This window comes from Theropithecus gelada, chromosome 1, assembly GCF_003255815.1.
Source record: "Theropithecus gelada isolate Dixy chromosome 1, Tgel_1.0, whole genome shotgun sequence".
Lineage (NCBI taxonomy): Eukaryota > Metazoa > Chordata > Mammalia > Primates > Cercopithecidae > Theropithecus > Theropithecus gelada.
The window spans coordinates 92,466,750-92,486,552 of record NC_037668.1 but is presented as its reverse complement, the minus strand read 5'-3'; the positions used below and the strand labels follow the sequence as shown (position 1 = coordinate 92,486,552).

General features: G+C 42.2%; 1 protein-coding gene across 3 annotated transcripts in view; it reads right to left on the bottom strand.

Moving 5' to 3' along the window:
* Positions 1-19,803, bottom strand: part of CACHD1 (cache domain containing 1) — a 228,052-nt gene that overhangs the window by 54,432 nt on the left and 153,817 nt on the right. For 2 of the 3 annotated variants that reach the window (XM_025358566.1, XM_025358568.1), the window contains exons 5-7: positions 9,768-9,894; positions 6,466-6,610; positions 4,959-5,175 (exon numbers count right to left, since the gene is read on the bottom strand). In XM_025358566.1, coding sequence (XP_025214351.1) covers positions 4,959-5,175; positions 6,466-6,610; positions 9,768-9,894 — 489 coding nt within the window. The remainder of the gene's footprint in view (positions 1-4,958; positions 5,176-6,465; positions 6,611-9,767; positions 9,895-19,803) is intronic. The other variant, XM_025358567.1, reaches the window with a different exon arrangement.

Below are 19,803 nucleotides of genomic sequence, written 5' to 3'. Positions count from 1 at the left end.
ATATAGATATAGATATAGATATAGATATAGCATGAGGAGGATCTATGGTATGACACAAACCATCTGCTCATTGCAAAAGTACATGTGATAAATTCCTGGACACATTTAGGCTGACCTAAAAGAGAACCCTAGTGTCTGTTTTCTCACTTAGCCTTATGATTCTGCATAAAATACACTGTCATTTAGAGCTGTTTCTAGGGCAAAGGTCCATGTTTGGAAAGCCAGAAGGCTTGTAGCCCTTGAGCTCCTTTGGTAGCCAAGCACATTTTCTTTCCATTCCAACAATAAGACATACACTCTGTAAGTATCCCTGCTGGCTCTGCCCAACCCCTGACTCCATTCCCACCTTATCCTCAAGAACAATTGAGTTATTTTTCCATTCTTATCAGATCTGTCAAATTTGGTTTGATTTGTATTTTTAATGCATTGGGATATTTCCTTTTCAGTCACCCAGTTAGAGCAATTTTAGGGGAGAGTAATTATAGGGACTTGGGGTAGAGCAGAGATGCAGCATGTAACTGGAAGAAAATGTAATAGCTCTCCATTTGGTGAGTCTCTCTATAAGCCACCAGGCATGTCTTGGGGTCAACATCAAAAGGGGAAGAGCAACTCAAATTTGGGCTTTGCCCATACCATTAGGTCTCCACTCTTAACCATCTTTAATTGAGGTTCATTATGATCCTCAACTAATCAGCTCCAAAACAAATTCAGAACAAACAACTCCAAGGAGTTAATGCTGTCAGTTAAAGATCTACCATGAGACTGAAGAAAGGGTCAGAACTGGACAAAAGTTTTAGACTTTCTGGTTGGTACAAGGCAAATTAGTGTCAACCAACAATGATTTATGACATGTAGTTTATTTTTATATGGCTACCAATGTGGGCATACTAAAGTGTACTTTCATGTACAGACTAACACTTGCAACGATCATCAAGAGTAGGTCTTATTTATTTGAATAACCTCACAGGTGGCAACCAAAACAGGACCAGATATACAGCAGACATTAAATAATTGTCTGTAGAGTGAAGAGAAATAGTGATGTATAGAGTTTACAATAGAATAAACTTCTAGGAAGTATATACAGACCCCTCGCTATAGTGTTGCCTAGGCCATGGCCATCTTTGGGCCTAAGGTCAACTTAGGACATCTAGGGTATCTAATCTAGTTTAGCTGGACCTAGAAGTCTTATAGGAAACTGAGTATCATAATAATCACAGCAAATACACATTGGATATTTATGATGGAATCTTGGATATTATCATCCCTCCATTTACAGATTAGGAATCCAGGTCTGGAGAAAATAAAACAATATAGACAAATTCACAAGGTTAGAAAAATTTCAGAGCAGAACACTGGTTGAAATCCATAACCTGCATAACTCCTGGGCTATACAGCCTGAGAGTACCCTGGGACCGCTCCTTAACAAACTGGACAACGCTCATTCCTGAAGTCTTTTCTTCATACAAACTAATCTAGATTATTTTTTCTCTAAACTGTCAGTAAAAGCTATAAACTAGAGGCCAGTGAGCCTTAGATACATCTTACTACTTGGCCTAAAAAGGGCTCCTTTGAGTATTTAGAAAACTGTGCCTTCAAAATTTGTCCAAGTCTCTAATGGTCAATCTTCTTGCCATGTTTTTGTTTGCCAACATTAAGAAAAATAAACACAGAAAAATCCAGAGGAGAAATGCCTCCCATCAAACCAGCCTCCTGCTCACATGCAGTGCAGGAATGTCTGTGAGAAGAGATTTAATGAGGTCTTTATTCACAGCTTTAAAGCTGGAACAAATGTCAACATTTGAAAATCAAGGGATTTCACATGAAAATCCAGATTTCTGGCATCTCTTGAAACAGAAGATCTGGCAGCACTGGGCAGACATTCCTGCTCAATGGACTGAACAGAGGAGCAGCTGCCCTCTGGATGGTGCATGCTCCGTGTGACCATGTTCTCCAACTCATCCTCATTACCTTCCCCCAGCTCACATGTGCTGTCTGGCCACTGTGGGCATCTGAGTTTGCGACTGCTAGTCTAACATTTCTCTCCATTATTTGAAAAGTGTAATAATCGAAACTAGACTTTAAAGATGGTTCGATGACAGAATTCAGTAGAAAGAACACTTCTAGTGAGGAACGCTGACGGGTGGGTGGCGTTGACAAACAGGCCAATCTGCCTTGAGTACTTGAGTTCAGCCTTGTTAACTAACCTTACTGAACCAAGGGCAACTTTACACTCAGCCACCCCATAATATTGGTTTGTGGATAGCTGATGCTTGCCAAAGCTGGTAGGCCAAATTCTAAGATGATCTAAATGAGCAACATCCTGTATACTGAATGTGTGCATAACCTGTAACTTGCTTCTAAGAAGACGACTATGGCAAGTAATGAGCCATTACTCCTGTGATTGTGCTACGTATCCTTGCAAAGATGGATGGATGTTTGCCGAGGTCCCTGATAAACTCACTCTGAGTTAATCACAAGCGAGAGTAATCTGATTAAATCAAGAGGGATAGTGGGGCTGATTTACTCAGACGAGCTTGTTACAGGAGGGTCCAAGCCTTCTCTGAAGCCAGGGATTTGAAGAGATGCTCTTCCATTGGCCTTGAAGAAGTAAACGAAATGAGTCTCACAGTTGCAAGGAAATGAATTCTGCCAACAAACATGGGAGCTCTTGTTTGTTGAATCTTAGCATGAATGAACCTTAGCATGAACCTTAGGACTCTGAATGTACAGTAGTCCTGCTAATACTTTGATGGTAACCTCGTGAGACCCTAAACAGAGGACTCAGCTAAGCTGTACCCGGACTCCTGACCCACAAAAACTGTGAGATAACAAATGTATATTGTGTTAAACTGCTAAGTTTGTGGCAATTTGTTATGTGGAAACATAAAACTAACACACCATGTACCATCATTAGTTATAATTACAGTAGCTTCCTTCTTTTGAGGATCCATTATGCGCTAGGCACTATGCTTTGCATTAATCAGTGCTTAGCTTAAACACAGACACAATGAAGCGCTTGGAAATGTATTCTTTAAATTTATCTCAATAGGATACATTAATGTTTTCAAACAAAGAAAAAAAACCGTAAACAGATTTTTTTTTTTTTTAGATGGAGTCTTGCTTCGTCACCAGGCTGGAGCGCAGTGGCACGATCTTGGCTCACTGCAACCTCTGCCTCCCGGGTTCAGGAAATTCTCCTGCCTCAGCTTCCCAAGTATCTGGGATTACAGGCGCGTGGCACCACGTCCAGCTAATTTTTGTAGTTTTAGTAGAGACGGGGTTTTACCATGTTGGTCAGGCTGGTCTCGATCTCGTGACCTCGTGATCTGCCTGCCTTGGCCTCCCAAAGTGCTGGGATTACAGGCATAAGCCACCGCACCTGGCCTATAAACAGATTTTTTTTAAATAAAAGGAAAAATAAAATAGATTCCTTTAAGTAGTTCCAAAGCATGAGCTCCATTTCAAATATCTTTTCCCGTACTTTAGCGTGCATCCTAATTCCAGATTTTCTTTAATATATAAAAATTAAATTAGAGGCCAGGCGTGGTGGCTCACGCTTCTAATTCCAGCACTTTGGGAAGCTGAGGTGGGGGGATCACAAGGTCAGGAGTTCAAGATCGGCCTGACCAACATGGTGAAACCCCGTCTCTACTTAAAATACAAAAATTAGCCAGGCATGGTGGCGCATGCCTGTAATCCTAGCTACTTAGGAGGCTGAGGCCGGAGAACCGCTTGAACCCGGGAGGTGGAGGTTGCAGTGAGCCGGGATTGCTCCATTGCACTCCAGCCTGGGTGACAGAGTGAGACTCCGTCTCAAAAAAAAAAAAAAAAAAAAAAAAAAAAAAAAAATTTGAATTAGAGTGCTTTTGTACATCTGAAAGACTGTGCTCATCTAAATGACAGCTGGTTAGAAGAAGGAAGGATCAAGGCAAGAATTCCTGCTGCCTGCTTCAGGTCCACGTGTGCACAAGCAGACATTCACTCTAAGTCAAAGAGGAAGCAAAGCTGACAATTAGCATTAGAAAGGATGTGGAGATTCCCTTAGGACATAAGTGCAGACATGATCTAAATAAAGGGGCAGGAAGAGAAGGCTCAGAGAGTCAAGAAATTGTACAGACTGACCATCTTTGATTGGGAAAGATGAGAAAAATCCAGTTAACATCATAGTATTTGATGATGATGAAGACAACACACGACAATTTTAACCCAAATGAATTTTTTTTTTTCTTTTGAGACAGAGTCTCGCTCTTTCGCCCAGGCTAGAGTGCAGTGGCATGATCTCAGCTCACTGCAACCTCTGCCTCCTGCGTTCAAGTGATTCTCCTGCCTCAGCCTCCCGAGCAGCTGGGACTATAGGCAATCGCCACCACGCCTGCCTAATTGTTTTGTACTTTTAGTAGAGATGCGGTTTCACCATATTGGCCAGGCTGGTCTCGAACTCCTGACCTTGTGATCTGCCTGCCTTGACCTCCCAAAGTGCTGGGATTATAGGCATGAGCCACCGCACCTCACCCCCAATCAATTTTTTTAAAAAATCCCTCTACGCTGGGTGCAGTGGCTCACGCTTGTAATTCCAGCACTTCGGGAGGCAAAGGCAGGTGTATTGCTTGAGCTCAAGAGTTTGAGATCAGACAGGTCTCAGTCAGTGAAACCCTTTCCTTACCAAAAATACAAAAATTAGCTGGGTGTGGTGGCGTATGCCTGTGGTCTCAGCTACTTGGGAGGCTGAGGTATAAAGATTGCTGGAGCCCAGGAAGTCAAAGCTGGAGTGAACCATGATCACGCCACTGCATTCCAGCTTGGACAGAGCAAGACCCTGTCTCAAGGTAAATAAATAAATAAATAAATAAATAAATAATAAAATCTCTCTAAACATCATTGTGTGATCAATTTACAATATATTCCTATTGCCATCTTTATCTATTATGCTTGTAAGTCCTCTGAGAGAACGCACTCACTTGCTTGGAACTTTGTGTTATTGTTTGTGCTTCGAATCAGCTGAAATGCCTTTTGGAATCCCACTGCGTGCTGGGTAGGACTGTCTGAAGACTTCACGTTGCTAACAAAGGTGGACATTTTCCTTTTTGTCTCACTGGTAGCTGGAGACAAGAAGGTCTTATAGCACTGGTCTAGTGAGCAAGTCCGGACGGTATCTGCCACAGTTAACACAGAAATCTGCAGGAAAGAAAAAAAAAACAAAAACCAAACCAAACCTGTTATCCTACCACTTAAAGATTTATTTGTTTGTGTAACAGAAGAGCCCAAGGAACGAGAAGGCCTACAGAACAGATTCTGAGAGTTTCAAAATAAATCCCTGGAGCCATCAATCTATCAAATTTGAAAAGGATCCATAAGGACTGGTAAAGTGGGGAAACCCCTAGAGTTTGGTTTTTGTTCCAAGATGAAGAGTAGTACTGTGTTCATATATAACATTAAACACACACACAAACTATTTTATGCAGAGAAAAGTCATAGCAAGAATGAACTATCCTGGTTTTCAACCTGGAGGTGAGGGTGAGGGTAAGAGAGTACGGTGTGTGTGTTTTAAGCCACTAAGTTAGTGAGCAAAACCGCTGGAGTTGGCAAAGTCAAAATGATGAAGCAGAAGATGTCCACACGCAATAGATTATCATTAGCTGTACCCACACCTCTCTCCAAGGTGTCCCAGATATTAGTCAGCCACTAGTAGCTTTCCCTTCTCCCTGACTTCCCAACAATCTTGCGACAAAGTTCAGCCATCCACCAGCATCTAAATCCCCCACCCCTCTCCTCCTCAGCATAACCTCCAGTGTGAAAGTCATGGCTAATTAGAAACCTTACCATGAGCCATAAAGAAGTATAAGACTAAGGTTGGTGGTAGTTACAAAAGAGATTTTTGGATTGGTGGCTGCTTCCTCAAATATTAGAATAATACTCCTTTCCCAAAGTCCTTTTAAAGATGGATTTAAAAAAATATACAGATGGTCCCTGACATACAATGGTTTGACTTTACGATGGTGCGAAAGCGATAGGCAGGCAGTGAAGCTGTACTTTGAATTTTGGATCTTTTCCCAGGCTCCTGATACTCTCTCATGGTGCTGGACAATGGCAGGGAGCCACAGCTCCCAGTAAGCCATGCAATCACAAAGGAGAACCGCTGATACAGTATTCTGCAGTGTACTACTGTATTCAATAAACTACATGAGATAGCCAATACTTTATTATGTTATAAAATAGGCTTTGTGTTAGATGATTTTCCATAACTGAGGGCTAACCTAAGTGTTCTGACAATGTTTAAGGTAGGCTAGCCCAAGCTATGATGTAGCTCAAGTGTATTAAATGCAATTTCAACTTATGATACATTTATCAGGATGTAACCCCATTGTAAGTCAAGGAGGATCTGTTATATCACAAAACAATAAAGTACTTTAAAAAAGGCATTCAAGGAGAACCTCATGCCATTGGGGTCACAGGGGTCACGGTCACCTTGTCATGTTCATCGATGGCACTGAGGATGACCTGAGCAGCGTCCTTGGCAATCTGAAGCTGAGTGTCTGTGACCGAAGCCCCGTGGTCCAGAATCACGACTATGTGCTTTGACTGCGGCCGGACTGTAGAGACGTAGATGGGTCTGCAGGGAGAAGAAGCTCTCTGGGGTCAGTCTTGGTTTAGGTAAAGGGCCTCAACACAGCTGTGAACATTACAGTACACGGGCATGTTGGTCTCTGTGCTCTCCCAGAGATGGCACAAGGATGGAGAGATCCACATGGAAGGAGAAACCATACTGGTGCATTGAAAATAATACCTAAGGCAATAATACCTAAGACAACAAGACAACAAGGTGTGTCTGTGGAACAGGTATGGATAATTTATGCCTTTAAAGATCAAAGCAGACAAGAGAAGCTTTTCAGCAGCAAACTCTTTTGGAGGCTGGCTTTTTCAGCATCACTAACATCCTGCTTTTCTCTCTCTCTCTCTTTTTTTTCTCAGAGAAAAGCAGGATGTTAGTGCTCTTTAACTCAATGCATTCTGCACAGCTCAAAACTTCTAGTAGTTAAAATCCTCATATAAAATATGCACAACCTCTGCTTGGTATTGCCCGGTGTACCTGTTTTGCTAAAGGGTGTGGATGTGGCGGCCCCTTGGGCTGAGAGATCAGTCAAGGAGAAAAAGGTCCCCTCACCAGGGCTGGATTATCCTCTGCAGACTTGCAGAGTGGGGCTTGGCTAGAAGTGAGGCAGGCTATAACCCATGAGCATGCTGAGCAGCTTTGAATGGCAGGTTTGGTTCCTCTCTTCTCATACAAAGGCTCCTGCTAAGAGGCCCCTTTCCTTTCTGGACTGAAACAATTCACATAGGTCAGCCACCAAAAGGCCCCTTATCTGAGCATTTAAAACTGTGCCATCAAAATTTGTCCAAGTCTGTGATAGCCACTCTTCTTGCCAGGTTTTTGTTTGCCAACATTGAAAAAAAGGGGGTTGGGGGCAGCCACAAAGGAGAAATGCCTCCCATCAAAGCAGCCTTCTGCTAATGTGCAGTGCAGGAAGGTTTGTGAGAAGAGGTTTAATGAGGTCTCTATTCACAGTTTTAAAGCTGGAACAAATTAGAAGGAGTTTAAGAAAGCAAATCAGCCTCAAGAGAATTCTCTCCTTTACTGACACCCCTAAAACACTAGATTTTCCTGTGAAATGTTAGATGCCAGCTGAATCACAAAAGCCTGGGCACAAATTAAGAAATGTAGGCAAAGTACCAAAAAACCTCAAAATCTGGCCAAATTTACACTAGTTGTTCTCAAGCCCAAAGTCCTGCAGTAATTACTAAAGTACCACTATATTTTCACTAGTCGATATGACTGAGCCACTAGGGAAATGGAATAAAAAGAATCCAGGAGAGGTAGCTACAGAAATGAAACAGAGAACAGAAAAGAAGGAAAATCTGATCATCTCAACACTGACAAGTAGGTCAAATATTTAACTTTTTAGATTCTCCAAGCTAGGTGGGTGGATTTTCTTTAAAATGACACACTTCCTTTGTTCAAATTCAATTCACATAAATGAAACTTGGGATATGTGTTGGCATCATTTTAACAACATTAAGTTGTTAAAAGCTGCTTTAGTGGGATATATAAATAGTGATGTTAAATGCACAAACTGGGGGGACGTCCTCATAGAATGACTGGTATCCACCAGTTCCTTTCTTGTGTTGCTATGTCCTGAAATCCATTCCATACTTGCAATGAATGTAGAGAACTTGGAAAGGCATCATAGGAAAGCAGTTAGGACAAGAGATGCGAATCGCAGTCTATGAGGAGAGAAATGTGGATTATTTAGCCAAGGGAAAAGAGGTTCAAGGGCTAATTAGTGCAGATTTAGGGTGGAGACACATGAAAACTTTCCAAATTGCCTTGTGTTGGTGAATGCTGATTTTGACAAAGTTTCGCTTTCCTTTTTAAACTTTCCTTCACGGGTGCTTCGTTAAAATCAGCAAGCCACCTAGCCTATCTCTTCTTAGAAGCAAATGAGAATTAGATGGTTCATGGTGGCCTTTGTTCTCACGAGAAGCCATGGTCATGGCTTCTGGTCCAGTCTCCAAGACACTCAAGTCTTCACCAGAATGTATGGGGAGGGAAAGGAAGAAACTAAACACACAATAAAAATATCTTAGGATGGCTGGGCACGGTGGGTCATGCCTGTAATCCCAGCACTTTGGGAGGCTAAGGTGGACGGATCACCTGAGGTCAGGAGTTCGAGACCAGCCTGGCCAACTTGGCGAAACCTCATTTCTACTAAAAGTACAAAAATTGGTCAGGCTTGGTGGTGAGTGCCTGTAATCCCAGCTACTTGGGAGGCTGAGGCAGGAGAATTGCTTGAACCCAGGAGGCAGAGGTTGCAGCGAGCCAAGATCGTGCCATTGCATTCCAGCCTGGGCAACAAGAGCAAAACTCCTTCTCAGGAAAAAAAAAAAAAATCTTAGGAAAAGCACAGATGAAGTATTTTCCTCGGGGAAAAATTCTGGATACAATTTAAAGTGAAGATGAAGGGAAGCTAAAGTAATTGTGTAGACTCCAGAAAATGATGTGAAAAGTGGGTGCCCTGCACTACAGCTCCAGATGTTCTGGCATCAAACATTTGACACGGCAAACAGGAAACTGCCAGGATTAAATAGGAAAGTGTACTTGCTTCGGGGGGTTCTATAATTAATGAGTCTTGTCATACAAATTATCTCACCATTATTGCCCTTCTGGCTACATGGTAGAATCTCAAGTCATGTCTGTGAGTGAGAAAAGCAAGATGTTAGTGATTTTTAATCCAATGCTTTCTGCTCACCTCAAAACTTCTAGTGGTTAAAATCTGCATGTAAATTTCATGCAGTATGGCCAAGCATGTCATCACAGAAAGGGAAGCTGAGTATAACAAACTCTACTCTGAGATATGTTATAAAGTTATGTTCAAGGGCTGCCCTATAGACAAGGTACCATCATTCACATTTCAACAAAGAATTCTGAAACTCAAAACACTCTAGGTGCTTCACACAATTTGACTTCAGGAGTAAGTACTTTTTTTATTTGGCATGTTACATAGCTATAGAAAAGCTCTGGATTTTGTAATTTGCCCTTGCCTGGAATTTCACATCCACACATACTAAATGGTGAATTCATTTCAGAACAAGTACAAATTTCTGAATCCACAGCTTAGAGGCATAGCCATGAGTAGAAACGAGAAGTTTTATCTTTCATGTAGATCACTCTTAAACAATAATTAAAAACTTCAGAATGCAAGTCAACATACCTACTGCGGTGTTCGTAGCTGCCCTTACACCGGAACTTGTGTGCTGGGAAAACAGTGAAAATTCCTTCTTCTGAACTGAAATACTGCCACTTAATTCCAGGGTTGGATTTCAGGTTGTCTGCAAGAACTAGAGGGGTGAGGAAAATGAAGTATAACCACCAAATCCACAGGTGCATGGAGGCACCGCTTCTCAGGCATCTGTTTTGCATAAACCGCTTGTAGTATGAAGAAATCCCACTAGATACAAGGTTGTAAATTTTCTATGAAACATGTTTTCTGCCCCTCAAAAAATACCCTAAGAATAGAAAATACAATGTTTCAGCTAAGTGAAGCTATTACTCTTAATATTGTACCATGACATTATATGTCTTGGATTCTTTTTCCAGTACAAATGATTCACTTGCATTAATCTCTCCCTGCACTGAGCTGGCCCCTGTTGGGTCAGCACACACTAGTTGGCTTGGGGTGCAGTCTGTAACTGTAGAAAACAGTGATGTTAATAGGCCTCATCGCCAGAGGGACTAGACCTGTGACCTTAACCTTGCCTTTGCTTCACAATGAAGGAAACAGCATACATGGTACTTAAAAAGACAGGCCATCATTGTCTGATTAAGCTGTTACTTACGGAATGATTCCTCTGTGCCAGGTGCTGGAATACAGGCTTCCTTATGTTATCTCATGTCATCCATAAAGCAACCCCAAGATGTGGGTGGTATTGTTTTTTTTTTTTGTTTTTTTTTTTTTTTTGAGGCGGAGTCTTCACTCTGTCGCCCAGGTTGGAGTGCAGTGGCACCATCTCAGCTCACTGCAAGCTCCGCCTCCCGGGTTCTCCTGCCTCAGCCTCCCGAGTAGCTGGGGCTACAGGCGCCCGCCACCGCGCCCAGCTAATTTTTTGTATTTTAGTAGAGACGGGGTTTCACCGTGTTAGCCAGGATGGTCTCGATCTCCTGACCTCGTGATCCGCCCGCCTCGGCCTCCCAAAGTGCAGGGATTACAGGCGTGAGCCACCGCGCCCGGCCGATGGTATTGTTATCACTACTTTAGAGTCGAGAAAATATGCTGAAGTGATTTGTCAAAGACCTCCTCAGTAAATGGCCAAGCTGGGATTCAAACCTGGCTGTCCTGACTCCTGTGTTCCTTACATCATGCTGTACTGCCCTACTGCCCCCCTTTATCTACACAGCATTCCTACCGCTGACCTGCATCTGCCATTCCCTCAGCCCACCTTGTTGTGTGCAATCCTGTCCCACAACCTCCATGAAGTCTTTCTTACCCTCTCCTGCAATCAGAATTTCCTCTCTTTTCTGAGCTCTTAGGATGTTTTGCTCTGCTCCATTCTGACTCAGCTACTTATTACACACTTACTACGTGCTGGTCACTGCTTTACATTTGGCAAGATATACAAAGATGAGCACAAAACAAGCCCTATTGTAATAACTGATAAACAAGCAGAGTTACACAGATGGAAATGGAACAAAAACAAATTCAGTTGCGGGAAGATTCCAAGCAAACGTAAAAAGGAAGGAATGCGTGAGGTGTATTTGATCAGAAAATACATTAAGCTTTAAACACCCATGTGATCAAATAAGGATCTGTTTGTATGACTGTAAGGGCTGAGGCTGAGATATGACTCTAACAATGATGAGGGATCTTCACCTCTACTGTAGACAAAGAGCTTTCACACAGGATATTTAAGTTTCACAAAATACTACACGATATGTGGTCTTATCTTCAGATTGCAATGAAGAAACTGAAGCTCAAAGAAATTAAATGGCCCTTTATAACACTGCCATGTTTTATTTTCTTCATAGCATTTATCACCATCTGAAATATCATTTAATACCAGTTCATTCTTCTCTTCTCCCTTCCCACCCCCAGTTAAATTTTAAGATGCAAGCAATGAAGAACTTGGCCTTATCCCCTCTATAGCCTAGAACAATGCATGCACAGTGAGTGTAAATAGTTCCTACACAAATGAATATCCATGGCTAGTAGGTGGTAAGATCATGCTTTAACATAGCTCTTCTGACTCTGTGTTTCTCACTAAATCCTTCGGCCTCAAATAAAAGTGGGTGGACTAATTATGGTATTATGTTTTTATACCATATGTAGCATCAGGAATTACATTATGAAATGGGAGCTGCAAAGTTTTGCAGGATATTGTGGGGGTGATGGTTCCCTGTGAACTCAGGTGCAACAGTCATGTACCTGCCTCCTCTCCGCTAGAGCATCATGAACTCCAAGAAGGTAAGATGATGGTCTACTCTGTCTCCTTGGCACTCAGGACAGTGGCTGTGCTGTTCTGCAGGTTTGTTATATTAGCAGGACTGAATTCCTATTCTATTTTTTATTTAAAAATTTTTTTTGAGACAGGGTCTCACTCTGTCGCCCAGATGGGAATGTAGTGATGCAATCACAGCTTACTGTAGCCTTGTTCTCCCGGGCTCAAGTGATCCTCCTGCCTCAGTCTCTTGCATAGCTAAGACTATAGGTGGGCACCATCACACTCAGCTAATTTTTTTTATTTTTGTAGAGACAGGGTGTCACCATGTTGCCCAGGCTGGCCTCAAATTCGTGGCCTCAAGTGATCCTTCTGCCTTAACCTCTTAAAGTACTAGGATTACAGGCATGAGCCACCGTGCCCAGCCCCAAGATTTTATCTGAGACAGACTAGGCCTTGCTTTCAGTCTCTGCTGTCCCTAGTTCACTGTATTTATATCCACTATTATTCTGATGTCTGCTTGGCTTTGATCAACTTTTCATGATTTGTTCTTGGCCTACCATGGGCAGGGAACAGCTTTTAGGAATAGAGGTAAGGAGAAAAAAAATATTAAATCCTTACCTACAAAAGAAAGACTAATTCAGGGAGATTGGAAATATACACTAAACTTTTAATTAATTATCACAGTATCTGATTAAGAGCTTGGGTGAGGTACAGAGAAGGGCTATGGAAATCCAAAGATAGGAAAGATCTACCTGTGCTCATTGAGATGGTGTTGGGAACAAGTCCTGAGTGAGTACCTATGACCGTCTAGGCATTATGCCACGTGCCTTCTACAAAGTATGGTGGACTTTTGCCATTTGGGCATGTACCTTGAAAATATACCCACCTCCCAAGATGACCAATGTGCAAGAGGAGGGGAGTGAGAGCTTTGCAGTGGGGTCACTACAGAGAGTGCTCAATTAGCAAGACAGGAAGCCAGAGGCCAAGTTCCTCTCAATGACTTGTTAAAGGACAGTGTACATAAGTGCACAGCATGTGCTGTTGCCATCTACATATGATGTAGAGTGCGGAGTGACAATATATTCAACTCCTTTCCCTTTTTCCATCCGAGTGAAGATCACCACTTTTAATGTTTTATTTACTTTGCAGGGGTCTTTCTGCCATTAGCAATATGTTATCTGAGGACTACCTTTTTGAGCCATGGCAAATATTTTGATTGTGTTCCAAAAATTAAAACATGTGACAGTCATTAAACTTTGTGGTTGGTGTTAAAATGCCAGTTTCATCTTTATTTCTAGCATGTACATACTCAGGTATGACTTTAGTGCTGGCTCCACCTATCACTGGAACAATTTCAAAGCATGAGGCAAAGATAAAGACATTGGTCAATAAACCTCATTTTAGACTAATCGTTAACAACAACTTACAAAGAAGAAAATGCTGGAACAACATGTGACTATTCCATAAAAGTGGCCCATGGTGATGCCTGTGTCAACCTGCCCACTCCCAGAAACATATGCCCAGAGCCAAACAGGGTCACACCTATGTGGGGTCTGATGAAACATAATGGAGACTCGACTCTAGCAAACATCTACCTGGCATCTGCATGTGCCAGCTTTGTGCTAATGCTCCCACATATAGCATTTAATTCTCACCTCAACAAACCAGTCTTTTAACATGCACTAAAGTTTCATGTGTTTAAATCAGAATGGAGCGAACTCCATAGACATTTAGGAACACTTTTTTTAAATTAATTTTTTTTTTTTTTTTTTTTGAGACGAAGTCTCGCTCTGTCGCCCAGGCAGGAGTGCAGTGGCGTGATCTTGGCTCACTGCAAGTTCCGTCTCTGGGGTTCATGCCATTCTCCTGCCTCAGCCTCCTACAGGCGCCTACCACCATACCCAGCTAATTTTTTTGTATTTTTAGTAGAGACTGGGTTTTACCGTGTTAGCTAGGATGGTCTCAATCTCCTGACCTTGTGATCACCCGCCTCAGCCTCCCAAAGTGCTGGGATTACAGGTGTGAGCCACTGGGCCCAGCCTTTTAATTTTTTATTTTTATAGATTTAGGGGGTACAAATGCAGTTTTGTTACATGGACATATTGTGTAGTGATGAAGTCTGAGCTTTTAGGGTAACCATCACATGAATAGTGTACATTGTACCCATTAGGTAATTTCTTTTCCTTTTTCTTTTTCTTTTTTTCCCCCTGAGACTGAGTCTCGCTCTATCACCCAGGCTGGAGTGCAGTTGTGCAACCTCGGCTTACTGCAACCTCCGCCTCCTGAGTTCAAGTGATTCTCCTGCTTCAGCCTCCCAAGTAGCTGGGATTACAGTCATCTGCCACCATGCCCAGCTAGTTTTTGTATTTTTAGTAGAGACAGGGTTTCACCATGTTGGACAGGCGGGTCTTGAACTCCCGACCTCAAGTGATCCGCCTGCCTCTGCCTCCCAAAGTGCTGGGATTACAGGCATGAACCACCGCGCCTGTCCCCATGGGTAATTTCTCATTACTCACCCCGCCTCCCACCCTCTCACCTTTCCAAGTCACCTTTCCAAGTGTCTACCATTCCACTCCCTCTGTCCAAATGCACACATTATTTAGCTCCCACTTATAAGTGATAACATTCAGCATTCGACTTTCTGCAGGAACACTTTAGAATTCCCACTCATCCCCTATCCCTCACTGCTTTAAATGACCAGATCTCTGTATAGAAACTTCCCTTCAGTCTGGTACAGTGATTGGCCAACTTCTGTAATGGGCTGGATAGCAAATACTTCTGGCTTTGCAGACCATAAGGTCTTTGTCATAACGACCCAAATCTGTCTTTAGAGGGCAGACACAGACATTTATTTGTAAATGAATGAATGGGCTGTGTGCCAATACAAGTTTATTTACAAAAATCACTGGCAAGCTGGATTTGGTCAGCGGTCCTCCAACAAAGCTATGCAAAATATACTACACATAGGACTTAAAGCATTTCCAAAGCCTTAGACTTTTAGCTATTACACCCCTTGCCCTCCCCAGATCCCTCTTGCATACCGAGGGGCTGTAACACATTTTATCCTCACAAAAGTCCTAGGAATAAAAATTAATTATCTCCAAGTGACAGCTGAGGAAACAGGCTCAGAGAGCTTGTTTTTTGACATGCCTGAGGTTTCACAGTGGGCAAGAAGGGGCCATGAGAGTCAAGGCAGTCTGTGACCACAATGCCTGTCTTCTCGCCTCTCCGCCAGGAAACTTGCCCTTTGTGAGACATCTGGCTGACATGAGTGTGTGTAAACATGGAAGAGGCTTTTTCTCCACCTAGTCTCCTGGGGTCTGAAGCTTTAACCTTGATCTCACATTAGCACTGTTCTCCAGACAGCCCTGCCAACCCCTTAATAAAAAGGCAAACATTGCCTTTGGAAGTAAAGGAAAGCTCAATGACCTCATTTAAAAGTAACATCTGTAACAATAAACAGGCTACAGTGAAACTATTAAAAGGGGAGCCAATGGGAGCAAGAATGTTTTAAAAATAAATCAAAACTCATATAGTGCGTGATACATTTAGTCTCACCACAAAAGATCATTCTGGTTCATTATAATCATTCCAACACTATAGCACAGTTTCAGGCAAGGTTTCTCCAATTCTCCTGCTGAGGACTCCTTTGGCATCTGATTAAATTACATCCATTATTTGGTACTAGCAGAAGATGATGGATATGATGGTAATGAGGTCCCTGGGGCCCAGAAGTAATCTATCAATGTGCTGTGCTTCCCAGGCGGCCCCTCTCTGACCTAGATGTGGAGGTGAATGAGAGCCTTATTATCCACACAAGCAACCCAGAGGGGGCTTTCCCCATTCCTATGAGTCAGTTAGGTGTCTAGCCACTGGATAACTTGGGCTGGTGTCCAACCACAGGGTCCTTCACACTCACTCTTTCCTCAGAAATGTTGGAAGTGGTCCAGGAAAAAAGCTGGGCAGACGCCCAACCCATCGAGCGGTGATGCACAGCATTAGGATTTAAGTGATGAATGGGCAGGGTCTGTATCTGTCTAAATTGCTCTACACACCTACACTTACCTCAGACAGACACATGTGCAGGAGGCAATAAATGGTGTCTTTCCTCAGTGAAGTGTATCCCCAAGCTAGAAGTTACTGCACCCTTTTAAATCCTCCTCTGGTGTTTTACCTCTTCCTACCTTCTACTCTGCATTATCGTTGTTATAGGTACATTCCACCTCCTCCATCCCTAGATTCTAAGATCCTTGAGGGCAAGATCTATACCTGACTCATCTCTGCATCCTAAAGCAGAGATTTCTAGTTCTTTTCACATTGAGGTACACATTCTCTGAGAGATGTAGGATTGGTATCTGTAGCACACAGGCTGGGATGATCCGTACGTTTGTGTGTTTAGTTTTAAAATCTTATTTTCTTCTAATGCCAACTTTTTTTTTTTTGAGCTGGAGCCTTGCTCTGTTGCCCAGGCTGGAGTGCAGTGTCACAACCTCGGCTCACTGCAACCTCTGCCTGCCAGGTTCAAGTGATTCTCCTGCCTCAGACTTCAGAGTAGCTGGGATTACAGGCACCCGTCGCCATGCCCAGCTCATTTTTGTATTATTAGTGCAGACGGGGTTTCACCATGTTGGCCAGGCTGGTCTCAAACTCCTGAGCTCAGGTGATCTGCCTACCTTGGCCTCCAAAAGTGTTGGGATTACAGGCGTGAGCCCCCAAACCCAACCTACTGCCAAATTTAATTTAAAAAATTAAATATTGTGACTATATCAATATAGAAGCAATGACAATTTTAAATATGTCTTAAAACCTAGACACTCCCTTCTCCGAACACCACTGCCTTGATTAAGAAAGTTTGCCAATGCAACCAGCATAGAAATAGATAAATGGGGAGATAAAAAGTCTGCTGTGTGATTTCATGGGTCTATACATGTCCAAATCTACTAACTGTACATGTTAAACACATGAAGTTTATTGGATGTCAATTATACTTCAATAAAACTGTTTCAATAAAACAGTGAAAATGTATTGAGCATCATACAAAACAGTTTCACATATGGTGTAATACTTTTCATAATTACCCTATGGATTTGTTATTTTATTCCCATCTTATAGATGCAGAACTAACACGCTCAAGGTGGCAAGAGCACAGCATGATTTGATTCATTTAGGTGTGCTTGCTTTAACATTACATACAGTACTTCCGTGTGTTAAGAAATACATGCTAGATGAATTAGCAATCAACAGATAAAAAACTTACCGAGTATTCTCGAGAGGCAGAATAAATATATAAACATGCAGGGGCTTCTCAATCAAAATAACAGATTTATTAGTTTGTATGTACAAGGTAAATAAGTACAATTAAGGAGAGGCATAACAAAATGAAATGATTTCATAATTGGAATAAAACCTAAGGCGAAACTGATCATTTAATCTTATAAGGAAAAACAAACTGCTGAACTGCTAAAGCTGGCAAATACTAGCTGGGTAGTTCAGGCTGGTTTACCTGGAAAATCGCAGAGACACAAGCCACTGCTTAATAGGCAGAGCTGATAGTGTATGTATGACTCTGAGCAAGCTTAAACACTAAATAGCATATGTTAGATAAGAGAGAGGGTTTTTATATAACTGAGAAATGGTATAGTTGTGATCTCTTAATTATTTTGAGGTGTTCAACAGGTTAGAGACATGAGCCTTAGGTGGCTTTTATTTTTCACTGTCAACTTGAGCGAGTATAAGAAAGCCATTTGGAAATGGCCTGGTGTTATTTTGCATCTTCTACTTAATTCAAGTTAGTACTTATCAACTAGAAAAAAAGACCCTGGTAAATCAGAATGGACTGGGAATGAAAAGCCACAGGTTCAAGTCCCATCTCTTAAGACTGGCAAGCTGTCTGACCTTAAATTTACTCTCTATATAGCATCCAAAGGCTTCTTTCTAAAATGTAAATCAAATCCCCTGTTGCTTTGCTTAAAACCTTTCAAAGGTTCCCTACTGTACTACACTTAGCATTAAATTCAAACTCTACAAGGCCCTGCATGACCTGGCTCCTTCCTATTCTCCAACCTCACCTCTTCCCCCTTCAACTCAGTACACTGTACATCAAGAGCCAATTCTTTCAGTTCCACAAATGTGCCCTTGGTACAAGGTGATCCTTAGGCATGGGAAAATTCTTTCTTCACTTTTCAGATAGCTCTTTTTTAAGCCTTCAGGTTTTGCCTGAAATTCCACCTTCTCAGAGATCCTCCCCTGACCACTCTTGATTCTTATCCTCTCTTATAGTACTTGGTATTTTCCTTCATAGCAAAAACTGGTAATGTCCTGTGTAATCTTTACGTAGCTATGTGTTTAGTATCTCTTACATAGGGAACCTTAAGCTCCATGGGGAAGGACGTATACAGATTTACAACTAGAGAAGAAGAACAAACTTCCAGCTGGCTTTGATCAAGTTTATACAAAAAAAAAGGGAAAAGGGGAGCATCCTCACTCCTACTGACTTAGAATATATAAATCAGCACTATGAGACTATTATCAGTGGCCCAAGACTATATATATATGGAATGTCCAAGTGGTACCAGGAAAAGGTTATTTAGATGAACATATGGAGAAAATTTAATGTCAGTCTTTTAAAAACAGAGCCATCACAGGTAGCTCACTGTGACCACTGATAAGCAAGGGCAAGAGGAAGTGTTTTCTCATTTCAAGTATTCTCATTACAAGCATTTCAAGTATTTACTATTTCAAGTATTAATTATCAGAGCAACCATGAAATCTCTTCCTCTGAAGCCCTTACAAGCAGGAATGATGCCTAATAATTTAAGATTATTTGGATAGAGCCAGTAGACTATCAGTGGGCCAGTGGAAGGTGAATTTGGTCCTAAAAATTTTGCCTTTCAATTTTGCTGCAGACTGTGTAGTGGGAATCTTTCTATTTGGCTGTCAGTTTGGGACATTCCTCCTCCAACCAACTCTAAGGCACAGGATCTTTTTTTTTTTTTTTTTTTTTTTTTGAGACGGAGTCTCGCTCTGTCGCCCAGGCTGGAGTGCAGTGGCCGGATCTCAGCTCACTGCAAGCTCTGCCTCCCGGGTTCACGCCAGTCTCCTGCCTCAGCCTCCCAAGTAGCTGGGACTACAGGCGCCGCCACCACGCCCGGCTAGTTTTTTTTGTATTTTTTCAGTAGAGATGGGGTTTCACCGTGTTAGCCAGGATAGTTTCTGTTCCATAAAAGCTTTGGTAGCCTGGAGAAGACAGAATCTTTGTAAAGCATACAAATAAAACATTTAAGATGTCAAAAGAAACCTATTATAAAGAAGAGTTTCCAAAATATTACAAATGTAAGTGTATGATAATATATGTGCTTCCTATTAATGCATTAAGAAAAAGAAAGGTTATGGTAGGTCTCATACCTTCCATGATTTGGAAATCATGATGAGCATACATGATATTTCAAGACATATTCAACAACTGTTATGTGAGATGAAAACTGCCATGATTTCTTTTTTTTTTTTTTTTTTTTTTTTTTTTTTTTTGAGACGGAGTCTGGCTCTGTCGCCCAGCCTGGAGTGCAGTGGCCGGATCTCAGCTCACTGCAAGCTCCGCCTCCCGGGTTTACGCCATTCTCCTGCCTCAGCCTCCCGAGTAGCTGGGACTACAGGCGCCCGCCACCTCGCCCGGCTAGTTTTTTTGTATTTTTTAGTAGAGACGGGGTTTCACCGTGTTAGCCAGGATGGTCTCGATCTCCTGACCTCGTGATCCGCCTGTCTCGGCCTCCCAAAGTGCTGGGATTACAGGCTTGAGCCACCGCGCCCGGCGTC